Below are 21,066 nucleotides of genomic sequence, written 5' to 3'. Positions count from 1 at the left end.
AGACCAAAACGAAAATGGTGTTGTTTAACACTTCTCTGGTGAGGACACACATAGATTCCGGGCTGGTGTTAAATCAACACCAGATTTTTTGCAGTGCATGATTGCAGCCCCCGATCGATCCAAAGCTGTTTTTTATGCGCTATGCTATCAATATGTCTAGATTTTGTTCTTTCTACAATTCCTAAGGACTATATAAAGGCGAATTTGTATTCATGAGTTCAGGTCTTCAAAATGAAAATCTATTGCGCGCAAAATATAGGTCTACAATTTTATTTTCTAATCATTAGTTTACATAGGCAGGAATAGAATCCCAGGAACACGGCTCTTGTCCTTTCATTCAATCTAGAACCATCAAGAAAGATATTTGTGACGGATTATGGACGTATGTTCATGGCCGATCTAGACGATTTGGTGTTCAATGAAATCCCCTCAAGTGGCGATCCATACTTCGTGACATATGATGATGTGGATAAGAGGTTGTACTGGTCCGACTGGACAAGTAGAAGGGTCTACCGCTCTGACTGGAATGGGGGAAACATGGAGGCAGTTACCGCACGCAACGCTGAATCTGGTAAGAGACAGTCAATCCAAAACCGCTCAGACACCGCGTTTGGGTCTGGTCAGCCAAACACATCTGACAGCACTTGGCAGCGGCAAGTTATAATTCTGATAAGGGGCGAAAGAACAACTTACTTTTCCTACTTAAGTAAGGTCTCATGTCTTTCCTGTTTACACTATTTTGATCTTTTCTTTTCCCCCTTTTTCCTCTTTTTTTTCTCTTCCGTCCCCAAAATAACTTAGGCGTGAGTTAGGAATGGAATTATTCTCATGTCGGCCCGGGGGGCCACTTCCATTGACGAGTGGATACCATGCGCGACCATGGTGTCTCGAAAAGCACCCTAAACACGTAATTTCCATATTCTGAAAATGCACCCCTTAACAAGTATTGACGTGTGAAACCCGACCCTTAACAAGTATTGGGAACAAAACGATACTCTTAAGAAATATTCCCTGAAATGAGCCCCTAAACAAGTACAAGAATATTCTATTGTTATGTCACGGGTCCTTTGGGTGTCGGTTTTCATTTGGTTTAGTACGACCCCACCTTCCACACCTCGCGCAAATCGGACTCTAAACACGTAGTGTTGGGGCAAAAAGGACATCCTTTATAAAACATTTTAATTTTGTTTTATCATCCCCGCAAATTTGACCCTAAACACGTAACTTTCCTAGCGAAATAGATACCCTTTTTTCATTATTTTTGTGTTTTTGACACCCTTATCACGTTACGTACGTAACGTGCCCTATCTTGAAAAATACATCCTTTTTACGTGTTTTTTTGGTCGCGCATGGTATCCACTCGTCAATGTAAGTGGCCCCCCCCCCGGGCATGTCGGTGTACTAGACCAAATTTTGTTTTTCACTGATTCGATGATTTCAGCTTTATTATTTCCCCCCATAGTCATAATCGCAATCAACATCTGCCCCCCCCCCCCTTCCGTAAAAACGCCACCAGAATTTAACTTGGAGATAAATTCCCTCTCATGTCGGTGTTCTAGAACAACTTTCACACTGAATCCCAATATCTGAGGTATCAAGAAAGCTTCAAATCATTTCCCAGAGGGGGGGGGGGGGGGGGCAGTTAGGGGACACATGAAACGGGCCGCCCCTGGAGTTTGCTTTTTAACCTCAGAGATTATAATTTAGCATGAAGATCCCTCAATGTAACTTTTCACAACTTTTTTTTTACGAAACCTGTAAAACCAAATTTTCCCCGATCGGCCGCTCAAAAATGATTTTATTTGCAGGGGTAGTCCTACAACAGTCACTTCTTCAGTATATGCATATAAAACAACATTAAATCTCATAAGCCCTATTTAATGAATAGTGCGAGCGCGAAGGGCGAGCTTTTTTTCATGTTTTGTGTCCTAAAAATTGAACATTCTGGGCAATGTTTGTAATCCTGATCATTAAGATGCGTATGTAACTTTATAATTACTGCGAGCGCGAAGCCGAGCAGAAATTTTCAATATTAATATATGTTCTGGCCTGATCGAAAAGGGACCTGTTAAGGACTCGCAGTTAACCATAAAGACGATACATATTTCAGCAATCAGATAATGCGAGCGCGAAGCGTGAGCTGAAAATGTTTGACATTCCGACTTAAAAATTGACATTCTAAGCACTCTTTTTCATCATGAACAGGATACGTATATAAACAACAATGCGTGTGCGAAGCGCGAGAGGAAAACATTTGAGATTTAGAACTAAAAACGGAAAACACATTTCATGTTTTGTTAATCATAAAAATGATAGGTTATAGGATGTCTTCCTTCATTAATAACACTAGCACGAAACGCGAGCAGAAAATTTTTGATATTCTGATCTTTAACTGGACAATTTAAGCATGTTTTAACACAAGCTGTGTGTCTCCATATTGAAACATTTGTGCGCGTCTTTTAGATTTAGACCTAGAATCTGGGTATTCTAAATACATATTAATCATGAAAATCAATAATGCGAACGCGAAAATATTTGATATTCCGATCTGAAAAGGGGTTAACACCAATTTAATATCTGTGTAGGAAAATTGCAAAATGGATGTGGATCGCACTTAATATTATGCGATCGCGATCAAGCGCGAGCTGATATTTTTATTATTTTGACCTAGGACCGGGACATTCTAAGGACATTTTGTCATCCAATGAAAATCATGACTTTCTTCCTATTCCTTCCTCTTCCTAAGCGCGAGACAAAACTTGTCGATATTCCTTTTTGGAAAAAGAGGCAATTTAATTATTAGGAATTAATGAAAATCTTATTTATTGAATTGAATTGAATTTATTACCAAATATCACTGTCAGGTACAATTACAAGGAATAGTACATCACATATAAACAAAACATTTGGTAATTGGAGCTAACATAATAGCAAGATGCTAATAGAGGTTAGCCCCAAATAATGTCATTATCATAGTTTAAACAATAAATTTAACTCAATCTCAATATTGTACATCAAATTCAGTACTAATTCTACTTATTACTGTTGCAGAAAATTTCGATCATTTTCAGTGAACATATTTACATTATTTACAAGAAAAAAATATCTTAATTATTCCCAAAATCTTTATAAAGAATTATTTGTTTTCAGGCAGTATTTTACCATACCAAATTAATTATAATCTTCCAGTAGCATTAATTTTAACGATTTGCTAAATATCTTACAACTGGGGGTGTTTCTAATATTACTTGGTAGATGATTCCATAAAGTAGGAACAGAAAATGAAATTGATTGTTTTCCCAAATTGGTATTTTTTGGTCAAGATTAACATTTCGCTTTTCTCTATTTCTTGTATTGTAAGGATGGTCTATAAATGAAAAATAATCAATAAAACTATGCGGCAACCGATTATTAATTAAATCGTGCATAAATACTGAGAAAATATTGAGAATATTTAGATCATAACATAAAGGAGCAGAGTGATAAGTGATGGTTGAACGTCATTATTCTAGCTATTCGTTTTTGAAGTTATAATATAGGGTTCATGGTTGTTTTGCACGTCCCATCCCATACTTCCAGACCATACGTTATATGTGGTATAATAAATGAGTTGTATAACATAACTAAGATTCTCTTTGTTACATAATTCCTCAATCTATAAAGTATTCCAACTTTTTTGCTTAGCACATTGCAGACAATGTCAACCTTTTTCTTCCATGTAAGGTTTTTGTCGATACATATACCAAGAAATAATGTTGATTCAACACACTCTAATAAAGTTCCTTTCAGTGACAATTGTCCTGATATCAAAATATTTTTTCGTCTATTTTTAAACAACATATATTTAGTTTTCGTAACATTGATTGTCAATTTGTTGGCATTGCACCATGCTATTATATTGTTTAAATTGACAAAAAAATATTGAGAAAATGACATCATATGTCACTTTTCTCTCTTTTCTTCCCCCCCCCCCTCTTTTTTTAGTCGTCATTTTTTTTGGGGGGAGCGCCCAAAGACCCCCCCCCCCCCCATCTGTGCACCTCTACCAATAGTCTATTAATATCACATTGTTGTTATTATTTGATGAAAAATTTTCATAGAAACGACTGGTTCAGAAAACTATTAAACACAGCCTTTCGTGAAAAGCTCCCCCGGTTGTCCCGAAAAGGTGCGTGTATTTAATTCCCCTCCCTTAACCCACCCTTTCGAGAAAAGCTCCCCCGGTTTTCTCGAAAGGGTGCGGCCATCCCCGCTCCGCGAACGCAGACGATCGTAACAAGCCTCACTTTGCATATATTCTTGCATATCTTTCCCCCCCCCAAAAAAAAAAAAAAAATCGTTGTTTTTAATCTTCTAATTAAACTCTCAAATTCTTTTCACACTGCACTTTTTTCTTTAACCCCGGGAAATTGGTGGGGCTAAGGTTGGGGGGGGGTCTTAGCCCCACCAAATTCGTTTTCACACTACGTTTTAACAAAGTGGGCTAGCACAGTAAATAGCAGGATTAGCCGGCTTAAAGTGGTGCTAGCACCACAATTGCGGTGCTAAGCAGGGGCCGCGGAACGGTTTTCAAAGGGGGGGACTGAGCCAAAAGTGGGGGGGGGGGCTGACCATGCAAAAAATTACAATCGTATGGTAATTTTTACGTTTTTGTACATATTTTTGGAAAAAAGAGGGGGGCTTAAGCCCCCCAGCCCCCCGCTTACGCGGCCCCTGCTTAGAGATGCAGTGTGAAAAAAAACTGGGATAAGGAAAAGTGGGACTAAGCATTAGCCAATCACAGAAGTGGAAATTGCACGTTAATCGCGCTCTGTATGGTAAAATCATCAATATTCATGAGCTGTGTTAAGGCGTTAGCCCCGGCTAAGCAAATACATGTAGTATGGGGTTAAGAAAGACAGTGTGAAACCAATGAAGACAGTATGGGGTAAAGGATATTCCGGGGTGAAGGATAATTTGGGGTAAAAAAAATGCGGTGTGAAAAGCATGTCAGACTACAATTGCTCGATCAATTTATCTATTTTCGGATGTCAATGATTAGCCTTGAGTCCCCGGGGGGCCACTTACATTGACGAGTGGATACCATGCGCGACCAAAAAACCACGTAAAAAGGATGTCTTTTTCAAGATTGGGCACGTTACGTACGTAACGTACGTACGTAATAAGGGTGTCAAAAACAATGAAAAATAATGAAAAAAGGGTATCTATTTTGCTAGGAAAGCTACGTGTTTAGGGTCATATTTGCGGGGATGATAAAACAAAATTAAAACGTTTTATAAAGGATGTCCTTTTTGCCCCAGCACTACGTGTTTAGAGTCCGATTTGCGCGAGGTGTAGAAGGTGCATGGGGCCGTACTAAACCAAATGGAGTGTAAAGGTAAAACCATAGCTCTATGGTAAACAGACAACCGACGGACCCATCACTGTACTTGTTTCGGGGTTCATTTCAGGGAATATTTGCCAAGAGTATCGTTTTATTTCCGACACTTGTTAAGGGTAGGGTTTCAGACGCCAATACTTATTAAGGGGTGCATCTTCAGAATTTGGAAAATACGTGTTTAGGGTGCTTTTCGAGACCCCATGGTCGCGCATGGTATCCACTCGTAAATAGAAGTGGCCCCCCGGGCCTTGAGTGTCCCTTTGATAAAAGTGCACCAAAATTATATTTTTTAAATATAAAATTGTATACATTGTGTGTAGAACCGAATGGCGTTGCTATCGCGAGGAATGCAAGGACACTTTATGTTGCTTATCGAAAAGGAGATAGAATTACAAACATGTCGGTAAGAGATGGCAGTCCTTTTCCTCCAACCGAAACGGATATGATCGATTCACTGTTCATGCCGAGAGCCTTGACTGTTGACGAATTCCAAGGGTATGTATTGTAACCATGCATGGAAAATGGGTGTTAACATTGTCCACAGAGGATCATACCCTGAGATGTCAAAATTGCGCCCTTGGGATTGATCATAACCCATATAGTGAAAAAAATACCTTAACAGGGGCGGATCCAGCCTCCACCAATAGGGGGGGGGCCGAAATTTTGTTCACCCATATTTTCCCCGATCGGCCGCTCAAAGTTGATTTTTGTTTGTTTCTTTGAAGGGGTTGTCCCAGTGGCGTAATGAGCCAAAAATTTTGAGGAGGCTTGAAATGGCGTATCGCGTAAAATTAATAAGAAGTTACGAGCGAGCAAAAATTTTGACATTTTTATTACAAAAATCCAAGTTCGTGATAAATTTCAACATAATATTTGGAAAATAATATTATATTTTACCCTTTTCCCTTTCCTTTTCTCTTTTTTTCGTGATCGTGGATTTTTTTCTTCTCTTTTTGTTTGGGGGGGGGGGGCAAAACGCCCATGTCCCAACAGTAATTTCTTAGCTTTATTCTTATAACAACATAAATGTGTAATAATTTCATAAGCCCTATTAAAAGAGTGTGAGCGCGAAGTGCGAGCTAAACAATTTTGAAATTTCATGTATTTTGTCCAGTTGAACATTCTGGGCAATGTTTGTAAACCTGAAGAAGATGCGTATGTATCCAGATAATTACTGCGAGCGCGAAGCGCGAGCAGAAAATTTTATAATGCGTTCTGGCCTAAAAAATTAACGTTCTATGCACTTTTTGTAATCATGAACGGTATAAGTATATAACCAAACAATTGATGCGAGCGCGAAGCGCGAGCGGAAAAAAGGAGATTTCAAACCTCAAAACGGGACACTCTCTTCATGTTTTGTAAATCATGAAAAAAATTGGGTGTAACTTGGTATCTTCCTACATTAATAATGAGAGCGCAAAGGGTGAGCAGAAACCTTTATAATATTCTGATCTGAAACTGGATATATAGGCTCATAATGATTGAAATAGAGAACAGCTACGTATCTGAATAAACATGCGTGCGCGTGTTTCAGATTTCGACCTAGAATCTGGGCATTCTAAATACCTTTTTTCATCATGAAAATCAATAAAGCGAGCGCGAAGCTCGAGCTTAAAACATTTGATTTTCCAATCTGAAAAAAGGGTCAATTTAAGCTCTGTATTTCAAGCACTCTGTAGGAAAATTATGAGGTGGATATGAATCATAAAAGATCTGATATGTTTCATTATTATTACTTTGAGTTTTGACATAGGACAGGGACATTCTAAGATCATTATGTCATAATACGAAAATGATGACTATCTTTCTATTTTTCTTCCTGAGCGGGAGATGAAACTTGTCGATATTCCATTCTGAAAAAAGGGGCAATTAATGTCTTATTTATTAATTTAATAAGCCTAATGAGAGCGCGAAATCTGTTAATTTATTATGACCTGAAAACTGGACATTTCAAGCACTTTTGTAATTATAAAATAAGATGCATTAGTTAATATATTTTCAACAATCAATGCGAGCGCAAATCGCGAGCAGAAATTGTTGATAAACTGTCATGAAATGGGGATATTTAGTAGTTTGTTATAGAATTACTATTGAGATATACATATCAAATTATTGAAATCACCAATCACAATGCGAGCGTGCAGCGCTAGCTATTACGTTTTGACAATTTGACCTGAATAGGGATATTTGGAAACTTTATGGAATACAGGAAATAATAGGTACCTGACAAATCAAAATTTGCGAGCGCGCAGCTCGAGCAGAAAATGTTAATATTCAGAAGATAAAATATAAATTCTTACAGAGCACTTTTTAAAAATCAATCTGCAAATAAAACGAAATAATGAAAGTTCTAATATTCGAGCTGAAATATGTTTTGTATATTGACTATAAAATCTGATATTTAAGCTCCATATTGAGCAAGATATATAAATCACCTAAAAGGCAATGCGAGCGCGAAGAAAATTGTTGATATTCAGACCTAACAAGGACATTATAAGCAATTTTTTGTTATACGTACCTGTCTCGCTAAACAAACAATACGAGCGCGAAGCGCGAGCTGAAATTTGTGTATATATTGACCCCAGACGGACATTTTCAGGACTATACAGCGCGTCCCAAAAAATATCCCTCTTATATGCGGCTAAATTACTTCAAAAAATAAAAATTATTTTCAATGAAAGTATGGATCTAGAAAGCTCATCTCAAGTTCTAACTTCTATAAAAATGTCATTGGTCTCGCTTCAGTGGTTTTGAATACACAGTCTAGTATGTAACAGTGGTGCTTTTCAGCCCATTCCAAGTTTGCATGCATGCAGCACTACATGTGTGTTCTGCACTTTCTAGCATATCAACCCCCTTTGACCATTCCGACCAAGGTATTCCCTGATCTGACCAGGGAAATCTCCATGATCTAACCAGGCTCATCAAATCACAACCTTGCGCATGTTCAGAAGGGCAAAACAAATGTCTGTTTCATGCCTAATTCATGCCTAATACTGCATTTTGTTTTATTACTTTTTTAGTTAATAAGCTACTGTGGTCAAGTTAATTCAATGTAACTTTTTAAAGAAAAAAGGTCAATTTTTTTCTCTGATAAGTTCCTTTTTCGCAAAGGGTCATTAATTTGTGGATTCCCCTTTATTTTTCAGCTTATTTTACTCATCGATCATTCACATGCATTTTCTTTCCAGTTGGTGCACTGATTCCCCTTATCAATCATTAAAAAAAAAATGTTTCTTGTCCTTCTGAACATGCCCAAGTTTATAATTTGATGAGCCTGGATATGATAAGGGAAATGTCCCTGCTCAGATCCTGGATGTAAAAATGGGGGTTAACATGCCATAGACAATGCAGATAAGCATCATTGATGCAGACTTGGAATGGACTAAAATGCACCACTGTTACGTAACAAAGTGTGTATTCAAAACTGCTGAAGCGCGACCAATGAAATTTTCATAGAAGTTAGATCATGAAATGAGCTTTCTTATACTCATGAACATTTATTTGAGAATACTACCACATTTTAGAATTAATTCAGTCCTTTGTCAGAGGGACATTTTTTTGGGGGACGCGCTGTATTTTAGGAATCCATCAAGAGTATACATATCTCACCATAGTCATCTAATGCGAGTGCGAAGCGCTTGCTGATTTTGTTAGAATTACATCTAAACACATGAAGCACTTTTTGTAGTCATTGTAATCATGATTATCACACGCATCTCACTTCAATTATTGCGAGCGCGAAGCGCGAGTTGAAAATTTAGGAAATTCAGATCTGAAGAGGGGCATTCTAAGGCTTGTTTGTAGGAATTCGCTAAGACCAAACGTATTTTGGCTAACCAAATGATGCAAGAGCGAAGCGCGAGCTGGAAATTTATGATATTCAGATTTTAAAAATGGGACATTTTAAGGACTGATTTTAGGAATTCTTGAAGAGCAGACATATCTCACCAATCCCCTAATGCGAACATAAGCACGGACAGGAAATGTTTTATAATAAGACCTTAAAATGGGGCAATCACTTTAAGTTGTCATGAAAAAGAAGCATATGTCACTACATAAAACAATAATTCGAAGTGCGAGGGAATATATTTGGTGTATATTGACTTGATTCGACAACGTCAGGTCTCTGAAATATATTTGAAAACTATAGTGCTCCGAAAAAATATATATCTATCTATCTATCTATCTATCTATCTATCTATCTATCTATTATATAATATCTAGTTAAACAGAAAATGCTAGCACCAGTAACAATGAGTACGTAGGCCCTGAGCAAATTATGTTTCATAAAGTTATATAAACAAAATGTTACTTATGTAATATACATTAACATAACATAATTATAATATTATATAACATTGTAATGAACAATAATTTCTTCTTTCTCACTACGTTTCTCTTCCTTTCTTCCTCTTTTTCTCCTTTCCCCCCGTTTTATTTTGGGGGAGGGGGGCCAGCCGATTAGGGGGGGGGCACATGCCCCCATGCCCCCCCCCCCCGTATTTACGCCACTGCTACTTGGACAATGAGAATAAATATACATAAGACAACGAGGAAGTGGTAAAATAAGAACAATAAAAGCAAGCTAAGCAAGTTTTAAAATATCATTAAAAATAAATATGGATATTAAATAAAAGTGATGCTTTCCTCATTCAATAAAAAATATGATATTGCAAAAATGCATGATTTATGGTATTGCTTTTGAAGGAATAATGGGTTTATTGATCGGGCATGTCTTTATTCAGGAGATCTTCAGAATATGGTATGGGGCTTAGTTTCTTGGAGGAGTTAACAAGGCACTTAGTGTTGGATGTTTGGTTAAAGACGTTGCGAAATCCGGGCTGAGTTTCTCGCTTCTGGATTTACGAGTAGGCATTTATCATGATAGGCAAGCACTAGCATATATTCCATAGTTTCCGAGCTGATGAAAAATTGCTAATGTATCATTTTTACCAGAATGAAAGACTAAACTACTGTTATACACGAAGTCTTGACAAAGCATTCTTCATTGTCTTCGTCACCAAGGGCACTTGGCATTACTATTTTCTCTTCTAGAATCCTTCGTACGTCGCTGGCTAAAAATCCCAAATAGCTATGGCATTGAACCTGAGAAAACGCATTTGTTTTCCCCCGCTTTTCAGGTACCTTTATTGGACATCACTGAGTTTTGTTTATCGTACATTTCTCAATGGAACCAGGCTTCGTCAAATTGTTGAATATTTAGAGGGTGGAATTTTCGAAGAGATAATCACTAGTCTGAACATCGATCTTACCAGTGAGTATATCGGTATACATCCAATATCAATGTTCTTTTTTTCCTAACCAACCTGTATTAGAAAATGCAGAAGCTTTAAAGTGCCATCTACCTGATGAGATGGCAAGGTACATTATCTTGTCATTTCGTCTGCCAACATGGCGAGATACGTTGTCTTGTGAAGTCGAATTGATAGCCTAGGCGTAAAGCGAGATATATCTTGTCAAATTTAAAATAAAGTTAAACGTCAACATGGCAAGATAAAACTTAAGTCGACTTACAAATAGACCAATCCCACTTCAGAGCGATGTATCATAATTATGGCAGCCATAGCTGTGGGTTACCAATGGGCTATCAGCCAATCAGCAATGAGTATGTACATTTCTTTTGTTACGCATTCTGAAAGCCCCCAGTCAAGGCCGCCAACAACACTCAATCCGAATTCGACTACAGGTAGTTTTCGTGTTTACTACGAGGAAACTCTACAACACATTGATTCCTTTGAAAATGCAATCAAAATCACAATAGAGAGTTGAGAGGCTTTGTCGAAAGTTGGTGGACTGGCACAGCAGATCGTCGGAAGATTTGCACGGACTAACAATTGCAAATATGTCGTTTTACCAGAGTCAAGGGATTCCGATGGAACCGTCCCTATCCACCATCATGTGGTCTCGTGGTTAGAGCATAGGACTCATAATCGTAAGGTTGTGGGTTGGAATCCCCACTCTGCCATTGTCTCCACTTCAATAAAAAACGCCCGAGAGCAATATCTATCGTCTATAAGATCAGCCAAGTGACTGATTAAACTAGACGTACTATAAGTAATTGGTTAGATTCCAGCTTGGCGTTTACCAGCAAAAAAGCTGTCCTGCCGAGTTCCTACAGGAGTTACCATAAACAGAAACACAAATATTGCGAGCGTGAAGCGCGAATAAATTCTTGTCTCGCCTGCACAGCAGAGCGAGACTATATAACAGGTGCCGCTTTTCCGACGACGGTGGCGGCGTCAACATCAAATCTTAACCTAAGGTTACTAGATTTTGAAATGACATCATAACTTTGAAAGTATATGAACCTAGTTCATGAAACTTAGACATAAGGATAATCAAGTATGACTAAATATCCTGCATTGGTTTTAGGTCACATGACCAAGGTCAAAGGTCATTTAGGGTCAATGAACTTAGACTATGTTGGGGAATTAATATCGAAATCTTAACCTTAGGTTAAGTTTTTGAAATGTCATCATAACTTAGGAAGTATATAGACCTAGTTCACGAAACTTACACACAAGGGTTATGAAGTATTACTAAAAAATTGAGCCTGAGTGACAGGTCACATGACTAAGGTCAAAAGTCATTTTAGGGTCAATGAACTTTGGGCATGTTAGGGGTATTTGTTGAATTTCCATCGTAACATTGAATATTTAAGAAGCTAGTTCATTAAACTTGGACATAAGAGTAATCAAATATCACTGAACATGCTGTGCCAGTTTCAGGTCACATGACTAAGGTCAAAGGTCATTTAGGGTCAATTAACCTTGCCATGTTGGGGGTATTTGTTGAATTACCATCGTAACTTTGAAAGTTTATTGATCTAGTTCATGTAACATAGACATCAAGGTAATGATTATTTTGCACACATCTTAGATTACATGATCATGGTCAAAGGTCATTTTGGGTCAATGGACACAGTATTTGGGTCAATGGACACATTATTTGGGTCAATGGACCCAAATATAGCCTTCTTCTGTAAACCCTACATGTACATATTTATATTCTTCAGAAGAAATTGATTTTTTGTATGAATCAATGTTTACGAAAAATGTAATGAAATGGAAGAAAATAAATGTTTATTTGAATTGAATGGAATATTTTATTATCGTTTGAATGTTTTATTTTGTGAATAATTATTCGATAACTGTCAAAGTCAGCACTGCTGCTATATCGAATCGCGTAATGCAGGGGAGACTGCCAGTAGCGTTCCATTTGTTTAGGAAATTTTATGTATTTTGTCCTGAAAATTGAACATTCTGTGCAATGTTTGTGATCCGGAGCCGACTGCCCCCCCCCCCTTAGATCCGCGCCTGCGTAGCCTCTCAGATCTCAATTGTGATTTGACTTGCATTTCCAAAGGATTTAGTATACGTTATAGCATTAAGGTCCATGGTTATAGAGTTTGCCCGTAGTAAATGCGTAAAGTTCGGAGTTTAACTTGCCAAGTCGGATCCAATGGCCCGAATTCACAAACTTTGGTTTTTAAAACCCTCGGTTGAACCCATGGTTTATGCAGATTTCCTGTATAAATTACGCTTATTTATTGCGTATATCAAACAAATGTCCAATGCTGATGCACGTCCTTGACACGTGCGCCGAAAATTTACTCCTGGCTGTTGTCATGGTTAAGAACGCTATATTTTATTCATGAGTCCGCTGTTTGAAGAGTGGATTGATTCATTAATTCAGAGCAGGGTAATCATGAAGAGAATAGCTTACTTTGCCATCGAATCAAAATTGTATTGACCAGACCCGAACCCTGCTGCAAGAAATCCGATAGGAAACGGCTGTAGAACAAAATTAATATCCGGAGTATACACGTCGAATCATGTGCCGCCAGGAGCTCGCAGCGGAAGTAGTGAGACAATCATTTAGCATGGTGACATCATAGAACTGATTTGGAGGCTCGATGTTTCGCCTCCGCGACCAGAATCGGCCGTAAACTTAGTGTAATAGCTGCAGGGCTTACCCCCCCCCCCCCCCTTAAAAAAAACCTACACGCGAGTGGAATTACCAGACAAAATCCCTACTATCCGTCTATGCGTCGCCTTCCCGAAAAAAAGCTGTTAGTGCGCACTGCGCGTCACCACCTTTCCGTACAAGGGCGGGCCGCGGACTGCACGTCTGTTAAGGTCTTAAAGTGTTAACTACTGCTATAGCGTAACTCACTCCCTAGCTTATTGAAAATGTGTCCAGTGTGTGCGCGCACTGCCTCTGTGTTTGCCTCTGTGTTGTTTGGGATCGGATGCACGCATAGGATCCTCTCCATGCACAAGCACACGATTGCCTCCTACATGTATGATTTGCTCTTAATGAAAAATATGCTGCACTTTTTTAACAAGTTATTATATGTCCTAAATTTCTTTTTATTTGTATTTTTAGAATGGACTTCAAACCAAAAAGGATGAAAAACTTAACCAGAAGCATATAGAGTGGTTTGTGCGTGAATATTTTACAAATTAGAATAACATGGATTGAAAAAGTAAAGGCTGGGGCAATGCTTAACATATTTTCATTTGGAGGGGGGGAGGCAAACACATAAGGGAACTTATATTCATCAGGTTATTATATGTCTTGAATTTCTTTTATTTTTATTTTTAGAATGGACTACAAACGAAAAAAAGGAGAAAAAACTTAACCAGAAGCCCATAGAGTGTTTCTACAATTTCCATAGTTCTCACCATAAAAACATTTTTTGGCATCTTATGCATGGGTTTTTACGTTTTGTTTACAAAGGTTTTAAGAGCAATACTATTATATATTTTTTATTTCAACCGACAATCATGACAATGTTGACTATGTGAGCATTTTCATTGATGCTTACTTCTACGCAAGACACATTGCTGCAGTAAAAAAAAGAAGAAAATTGTGCCTCGCGAAAGTAGATCCGCCACTGCTGTCCCTTTCAAAAATATTTTCAACTTCATTAAATTTCATGGGTGATCATCTGTATGTCAATCATGGCGTATTCGGAAGGGGTGTCTCCATCAACCCGTGTTTTTATTATAGAAAAAATATTCCAGTTCATTCCATCACATTATTTCAAATATTACTAACAGGAAAAGTAGGTATGCACATGAAATACAATCGCCGAATAATCACCATGATTTTAAATTCGTTGACGCTTAACATATAAAAATTGAAATAAAAGATTTGAATCTGAAATTGAGCGGGAAAAGCTCTATTATCAGCCTCAACTTTCATGGGGTGCACGCCTTTCCCCTGTGTACTGCACTTGTACTAATTGGTACCTAGTGCACATATAAAAAAAGAAATGACTCATTGAACCATTTCCCTTCTCAAGCTCTTTCTCTTTCTTATTTCCTCCCCCCCCCCCCCCCAGTTTTAGAACTTTTGAGAATAGAGCCAGAGTCTCTTTCGTTACGCCAGTGGTTTGAATCATTAATAAACTGATTATTTTTTTCATAATAGTAAACAGAGTAGGATTATACGTTGTAAACGTGGGGATTTATTGCCATGTCAGAGGTGAAAGTTAACATTTCAAATAGTAGAAAAACAAATTCTTATTAAGGTGAAAAACTCTATGGGAAAACTTGTTTATTTGTAAAAGAAGAAAAGCAAGATCTGCAAAGATATCGTTCTCTTAGTTTATTCTGATTTTGGCCTCGGAAATTTGTCAGCTCAGCGCATAGCATTTCTCTATAAATTAGCTAAATCGCCGTCTTGGTTAAAAGATAATTTTAGATTTTTCTCAGTCTTCTCATGCTCATCTTTTCTCATAGACCGTAATCAAATTGGTAATCATGACAGGTACCTGTCTCGCTAAACATTGCGAGCGCGAAGCGCGAGCTGAAGTTTTCGTATATTTTGACCCCAAACAGCGAGATTTTAAGGAATATATTTTAGGAATCCATTATGAGTATGCATATCTCACCATAGCCATCTAATGCGAGTGCCAAGCGCTTGCTGATTTTATTAGAATTACATCTGAACGCATGAAACAATTTTTGTAGTCATTGCAATCATGATTATCATACGCATCTCACTAATCAAATATTGCGAGCGCGAAGCGCGAGCTGAGAATTTAGACAATTCAGACCTGGGGCATTTTAAGGTTTCTTTGAAGGAATTAACTAGGACCATACGTTACTAACCAATTGATGCGAGCGCGAAGCGCGAGCTGAAAATTGTTGATATTCAGATCAGAAGGGACATTTTAAGGACTGATTTTAGGAATTATGAGGAGCAGACATATCTCACCAATCCACTAATGCGAACGTAATCACGGACAGGAAATGTTTCATATAAACGAAGATCTTAACATAGGGCAATCACTTTTTGAGTCATGAAAAAGAAGCATATGTCACTACATAAAACAATGATAACTCAAGTGCTAGGAAAAATATTTGGTTTATATTGACTTGAAAACGGGATGTTTTAGTAGAACAGGTGGGTGTTTCATAAAGTTGTTCGCAAGATAAGAGCAACTTTAAGAGCGACTGGTGAACCTTTTTTGCATGCTAAATAATCACCAATGAACATTTAATTGTGAATATCATTTACCACAAGAAATGATCACCAGTCGTTCTTAAAGTCGCTCTTAACTTACGAGCAGCTTTATGAAACGGCCCCCAGGATTATGTACTGTATCTCGTTAAACAGACAATGCGAGCACCGGAACAATGAAGACGTAGGCCCTGGGCAAAATGTAAACATTTTTATTATGTGATGTAATGTAACATAACATAATTGTTAACATTGTTGACGATGTTAACATGTGCTTTGTAACCTATGCAATTATAGGTTATATGGCTTAAAAAGAATGCAACTTGTATAACTTATACTAGTTTCATTCTTTTTTAAGCTATAGGCTACCCATACACAATTTCAGCGCCCCCTAGTTCTAACATCGATTTGGCGCCCCTAGTTCGAACATTCAATCGGCACCCCCCCCCCCCCCCCCCCGATGTCGAACATAAATTTTGCGCCCCGACGTCGAACATCAATTCGGCGCAACCCTTCCCCCCCCCCTTACGTCGAACATCTATTTGGCCTCCCTAGGTCGAACATCAATTTGTCTCCTCCAAGTTGGAACATCATTTCGGCGCCCTCCTAGTTCGAATATCAATTCGGCGCCCCTACATGTAGGTCCAACATCAATTTGGCGCCCCTAGTTAGAATATCATTTCGCCCCCCTAACTCGAGTATCAATTTGGCGCCCCCTAGTTTGAACATCAATATAGCGCCCCTACGTCGAACATAAATTCGCCCCCCCCCCCCGTTCGAACATCAAATCGGCCCCCAGTTCGAACATCATTGTCTTTCCTCCTCTTCCTCTTTTTTTCCTCTCGTCCTTCCCCCTGTTCCTCTTCCTTTTTTTCATTCCCCCTTTCTCGCTCTTTTTTTCTCTTCTCTCTTCCCTCTTCCTCTCTCTCTCTTTTCTCCTTTTCCTTTTTTTTCTCCCCCCTCCCCTCCCTTTCCCCTCTTCCTCTTTTTTCTCCCCCTCCCCCCTCCCATTTCTTCTCTTCCTTCCCCCTCTTCCTCTTTTTTCCCCTCTTCTCCTTTTTTCTTCTTTTCTTTCCCCTCTTCTTTTTTCTTCTTTTCTTTCCCCTCTCTTTTTTTCTCTTTCCTCCCTCTTCCTCTCTCTCCTTTTTTCTCCTTTTCTTCCCCCTCTCCCCTCCCTTTTCTTCTCTTCCTCTATCTCCTTTTCTTTCCTCTTTTTCCCTCTCTCTCTTTCCCCTCTCTCTCTTTTTTTTTATCCTTTTCCTTTCCCTCTCTGTTTCCTTCTCTTTCTTTCCCCCTTTTCTCTCCCTTTTCCTTCCCTTCATTTCCCCTCTTCCCTTTTTCTTCTTTTCTTCCCCCTTTCCTCTCTCTTTTTTCTCCTCTTCTTCCTTCCCCTTCTTCCTCTCTCTTTTTCCTTCTCTCTCTCTCTTTTCTTCTTTCCTCCTTTTTCCTCTCTCTTTTTTCTCCTTTTCCTTTAATTCCCCCTCTCCCCTCTCCCCTCTCTCCTTTCCTCTTTTCTTCCCCCTTTTCCTCTCTCTTTTTCCTTCCCTTCTTCCCCCTCTTCCTTTCTTCTTTTTCTTCTTTTCTTTCCCCTCTTTTTTCTCTTTCTTTCCCTCTCTTCTTTTTTTTTGGCCGAAGGGGGGGGGCAAGGCCCCCTCGGCCCCCCCCCCCATGGTCCGCGCCTGGGCAAGAGTATTCAAGGCAATTACATACGAATATCGAATGAAATGCGTTAGACCGTAGATTGTATAAATTCACGCGCCGAATTATATTACATAAACTGAAATTGTATTATTCTTTCTCACGTGTTTTATGGAATATTGATGGTACCGTCGTGGTACTGTGTACAACTGAACTGAAGTGATTTTCTCGCACAAACTCGCCATTCAGTGCGCGCGCGTACATTATAATTGCAATGGAACACTTTATCGCGAACTTATCCGGCGAGTTACACGTTAAGCTCGAGTCGCTTTTAAGACCTTAACACACGTCCCCTTTCCGCACCCGTCACAAAGGCAATTAGCGTGCACTGTTCACTGCACGCTAATGGCCTTTTCGAGGGAAGGCGACGTGCAGTGCGCGCAAACGTCGGCCTTTGTGCGGGAAGGCGACCGGGGGGGGGGGGGTACTCGACGACCAAAAAAGTAGTAGGTCTGTGCCGCGGGCGAGACAAAAAACGGGGACCTTGAAGCGGGCTTATTGTAAAAAGGAGGGTCCTCGGAACGGGCTTTGAAACTACAAATGTTTGTGAAAACGGGGGTCCTTGGAACTGCGTGTGAGTGCGTATTCATCCCTATGGAACGGGCATACGTGCATGCAGCTAGCCCGGCGGCACGGGCGCCGGGTGCGCTAGCGCAGAGGCGATGGTCCGGCAGCGCTTTGCGGCCGCTTTTCACCAAAATTGCGGCTCATTGTAGCTGATCAACGGCGTAACGGAAAATATGCGAAGCTTTGGAGCGGATTTCTTTCTCTCTTCACGCCGTTTATGGTTGCTTATATATTTGGTTATGAAAATTACGCCATTTATGGGTGCAAATTTTGGCAAATTTGAGGAGACCAGGGGAGTGTTTCATCAACATTTTCATCCGACAAGTTGTCAGATCTGACATCTTTCTCTAATGTTGATTGGCTGAGAGGTACTGTTACTATGGTAACTGTCGGATAAAATGTGACTTGTCGGATAAAACGTCCGACAAGCCATTTCATGAAACGCTCCCCCGGGAGCAGACCTAAGCCATAAACACCATGAAGGGCGATTTTAAAGGATACAAAATAATCCTCCTACATGCCGGCGCGGCCAGCGCAGCACTTAATGAGCGCATGGACCTATTAGGTCCATGATGAGAGTTACCCCCATAGAGTTCTAGCTGGTCTCTTACACATGGCTCTATACTAGGCAGCACGCGTTACCCAAACGGCCCACAGCTGGTATCACATTAATCAATTTTGATGTCTACGCCACTTAGGGTATCAAATTAGGAGATTTCCCTGTTCACGCCACTTAGGGTGGCTTTTCTCATGGGTTACGCCGTTTAGGGTTGCAAATTTACAATTTTGATGTCTACGCCACTTAGGTCATATTGTCATTACGCCATTTAGGGTGCATTTCTGAGGTTGTCGGACACGGGTGGGTAGCAGTCCATGTGGAGAGTGACCCCTCGGGAAACTAGGATTAGGCCTAATTTATGTAATACATTAAGCTAATACATTAATAACTTCATTAGTAGCTTCGACCGAGTCGGTGTACCTACATCAATATTAGGCCTAATTTATTCACTAAGCTTACCTTTTAACTTGCATCAATAGCTACGACCAATTCCAATTCCCTGTACCTACATCAAATGACAATGAATGGGATATTACGGTATTATTGGGTATATTCTCTCCTTCAGGGAACCCACGACGTGCCTTTTTTCCCGTCTCCAATACGGGAAAGAACTTCTACATGGATGTGCGGCCATTAGGCTACTACAACAATCGCACTTTGTTAATTAGTAACATACAGACGAGAGACATCAGCGTCAACAATGACGACGTATACTTCTTGAAGGAATTTAAACCGATTGGGATTGCAGTAATGAAGAACTATGACAGTATCAATCGAGAGTATTATTTGATAGAAATCGATCAATTCGAGGAACCTTATCAACTGCACATCGCTTATATTGAACCCTAGGGATGGCAAGGGGGGTCCAGCTGGTCAAGCCAATGCGTTTTTAGACTACACTTATATGGGTTGCCATTTTTCACCTCATTCACCGAGAACATTATGGTCAAAAGATAAAGAAAAATAACTTAGTTTAATACACCTGTCATATGTATGACCCACCGTATGACCCCCCCCCCCCTCCCCCACCTCGATTAATTGCCATGAATGAATCGGCACCCTCAAATTGCCGGTACCCTTGTAGGCCTTAGGCTTAGATCTTTATCTAGATCCAATTCTTAAACACTATCATTAATGACAAAATGATAGGCTAGGCTATGGCATTAACTTTATCTCAAATCTAGACCTGTCTAAATGACTGCAGCCGACTAATTGCTAGCATAGAACTGGTTAATTCCGAACGTTACGTTTACTTGCGTTAAACCAATGAGCTTGGTATCCTTAGTTTAATTGATGTAGTCCGTATAAAGAAAAAACAATTTAGGGGGGGACCACCTGAAATTTTTCGATGGACACAGGTAAAAAATTGGACAAGCAAAAAAAAAAGGTAATCAACAAAAGATTAAGGGGGACCACAAAAAAAATTGGGGGGGGGGTTTTACATGAATTTAGGGGGGACGCAGGAAAAAAATTGAAAAGCAAAAAAAAAAAAGGTTATCAACATGAATTTTAGGGGGGAGTCCGTCCCCTCCATCTCAAATTTAGGGGGGACAGGATACCCCGTCCCCCCCCCCGCTTCCGCCGCCTATGCTAGTAACACAATTGCCGATTTGCTTGAGAGCATATCGATAATGTCCCCGTTTTGTGGATGCGAAAAGCCTGGATAACGCACCCAAGGTACTGACGCATACCATGGGCAGTGTTGTGACGCACCAAATGAGAAGGCATACAATGACTGTACCCTTCGTCACTAAAGTGATGTAAATGACCAACCCATTAGTCACCTTTCCCGGGGGTCATATGGGATCATATGAGGATCAACACAAATAGATTTCACTGAGAATAAATTGTTTGGTATATACGCGTATTTTACCGTGAATAATATTAAGAATAAGCAGTCGTGACAATTCCACACAATATGAACCCCGGGTGCCACTTCCATTGACGAGTGGATACCATGCGCGACCATGGGGTCTCGAAAAGCACCCTAAACAAGTATTTTCCATATTCTGAAAATGCACCCCTAAACAAGTACAGCAGATATACTTGTTATATGTCACGGACGTCGGTTTTACCATATACCTACATCATTGGGTTTAGAGTACGGCCCCACCTCCCACCTCGCACAAATCGGACTCTAAACACGTTGACTGTTGGGGCAAAAAGTACATTCTTTATAAAACATTTTTAGTCTTTTTTACCCTGACCCTAAACACGCGTAGCTTTCCTAGCGAAATAGATTCCCTTTTTCATTATTTTAGTGTTTTTGACACCCTTATTACGTTACGTACGTAACGTGCCCTATCTTGAAAAAGACATCCTTTAAATACGTGGGGGTTTTTTTGGTCGCGCATGGTATCCACTC

The 21,066-nt window shown here is 39.5% G+C and overlaps 1 protein-coding gene across 1 annotated transcript in view; it reads left to right on the top strand.

Moving 5' to 3' along the window:
- The window catches only part of LOC135156579 (uncharacterized), a 32,147-nt gene extending 11,982 nt beyond the window's left edge, over positions 1-20,165 (top strand). The window contains exons 7-10 of the mRNA XM_064109087.1: positions 347-571; positions 5,701-5,875; positions 10,525-10,658; positions 19,267-20,165. Coding sequence (XP_063965157.1) covers positions 347-571; positions 5,701-5,875; positions 10,525-10,658; positions 19,267-19,550 — 818 coding nt within the window. The 3' untranslated portion in view covers positions 19,551-20,165. The remainder of the gene's footprint in view (positions 1-346; positions 572-5,700; positions 5,876-10,524; positions 10,659-19,266) is intronic.
- The last annotated feature ends 901 nt before the right edge of the window (positions 20,166-21,066 follow it).

The sequence above is a fragment of the Lytechinus pictus genome, chromosome 14 (assembly GCF_037042905.1).
Source record: "Lytechinus pictus isolate F3 Inbred chromosome 14, Lp3.0, whole genome shotgun sequence".
Classification (NCBI taxonomy): Eukaryota; Metazoa; Echinodermata; class Echinoidea; order Temnopleuroida; family Toxopneustidae; genus Lytechinus; species Lytechinus pictus.
The sequence above is the reverse complement of the archived record's forward strand: the minus strand, read 5'-3'. Positions and strand labels throughout refer to the sequence as shown.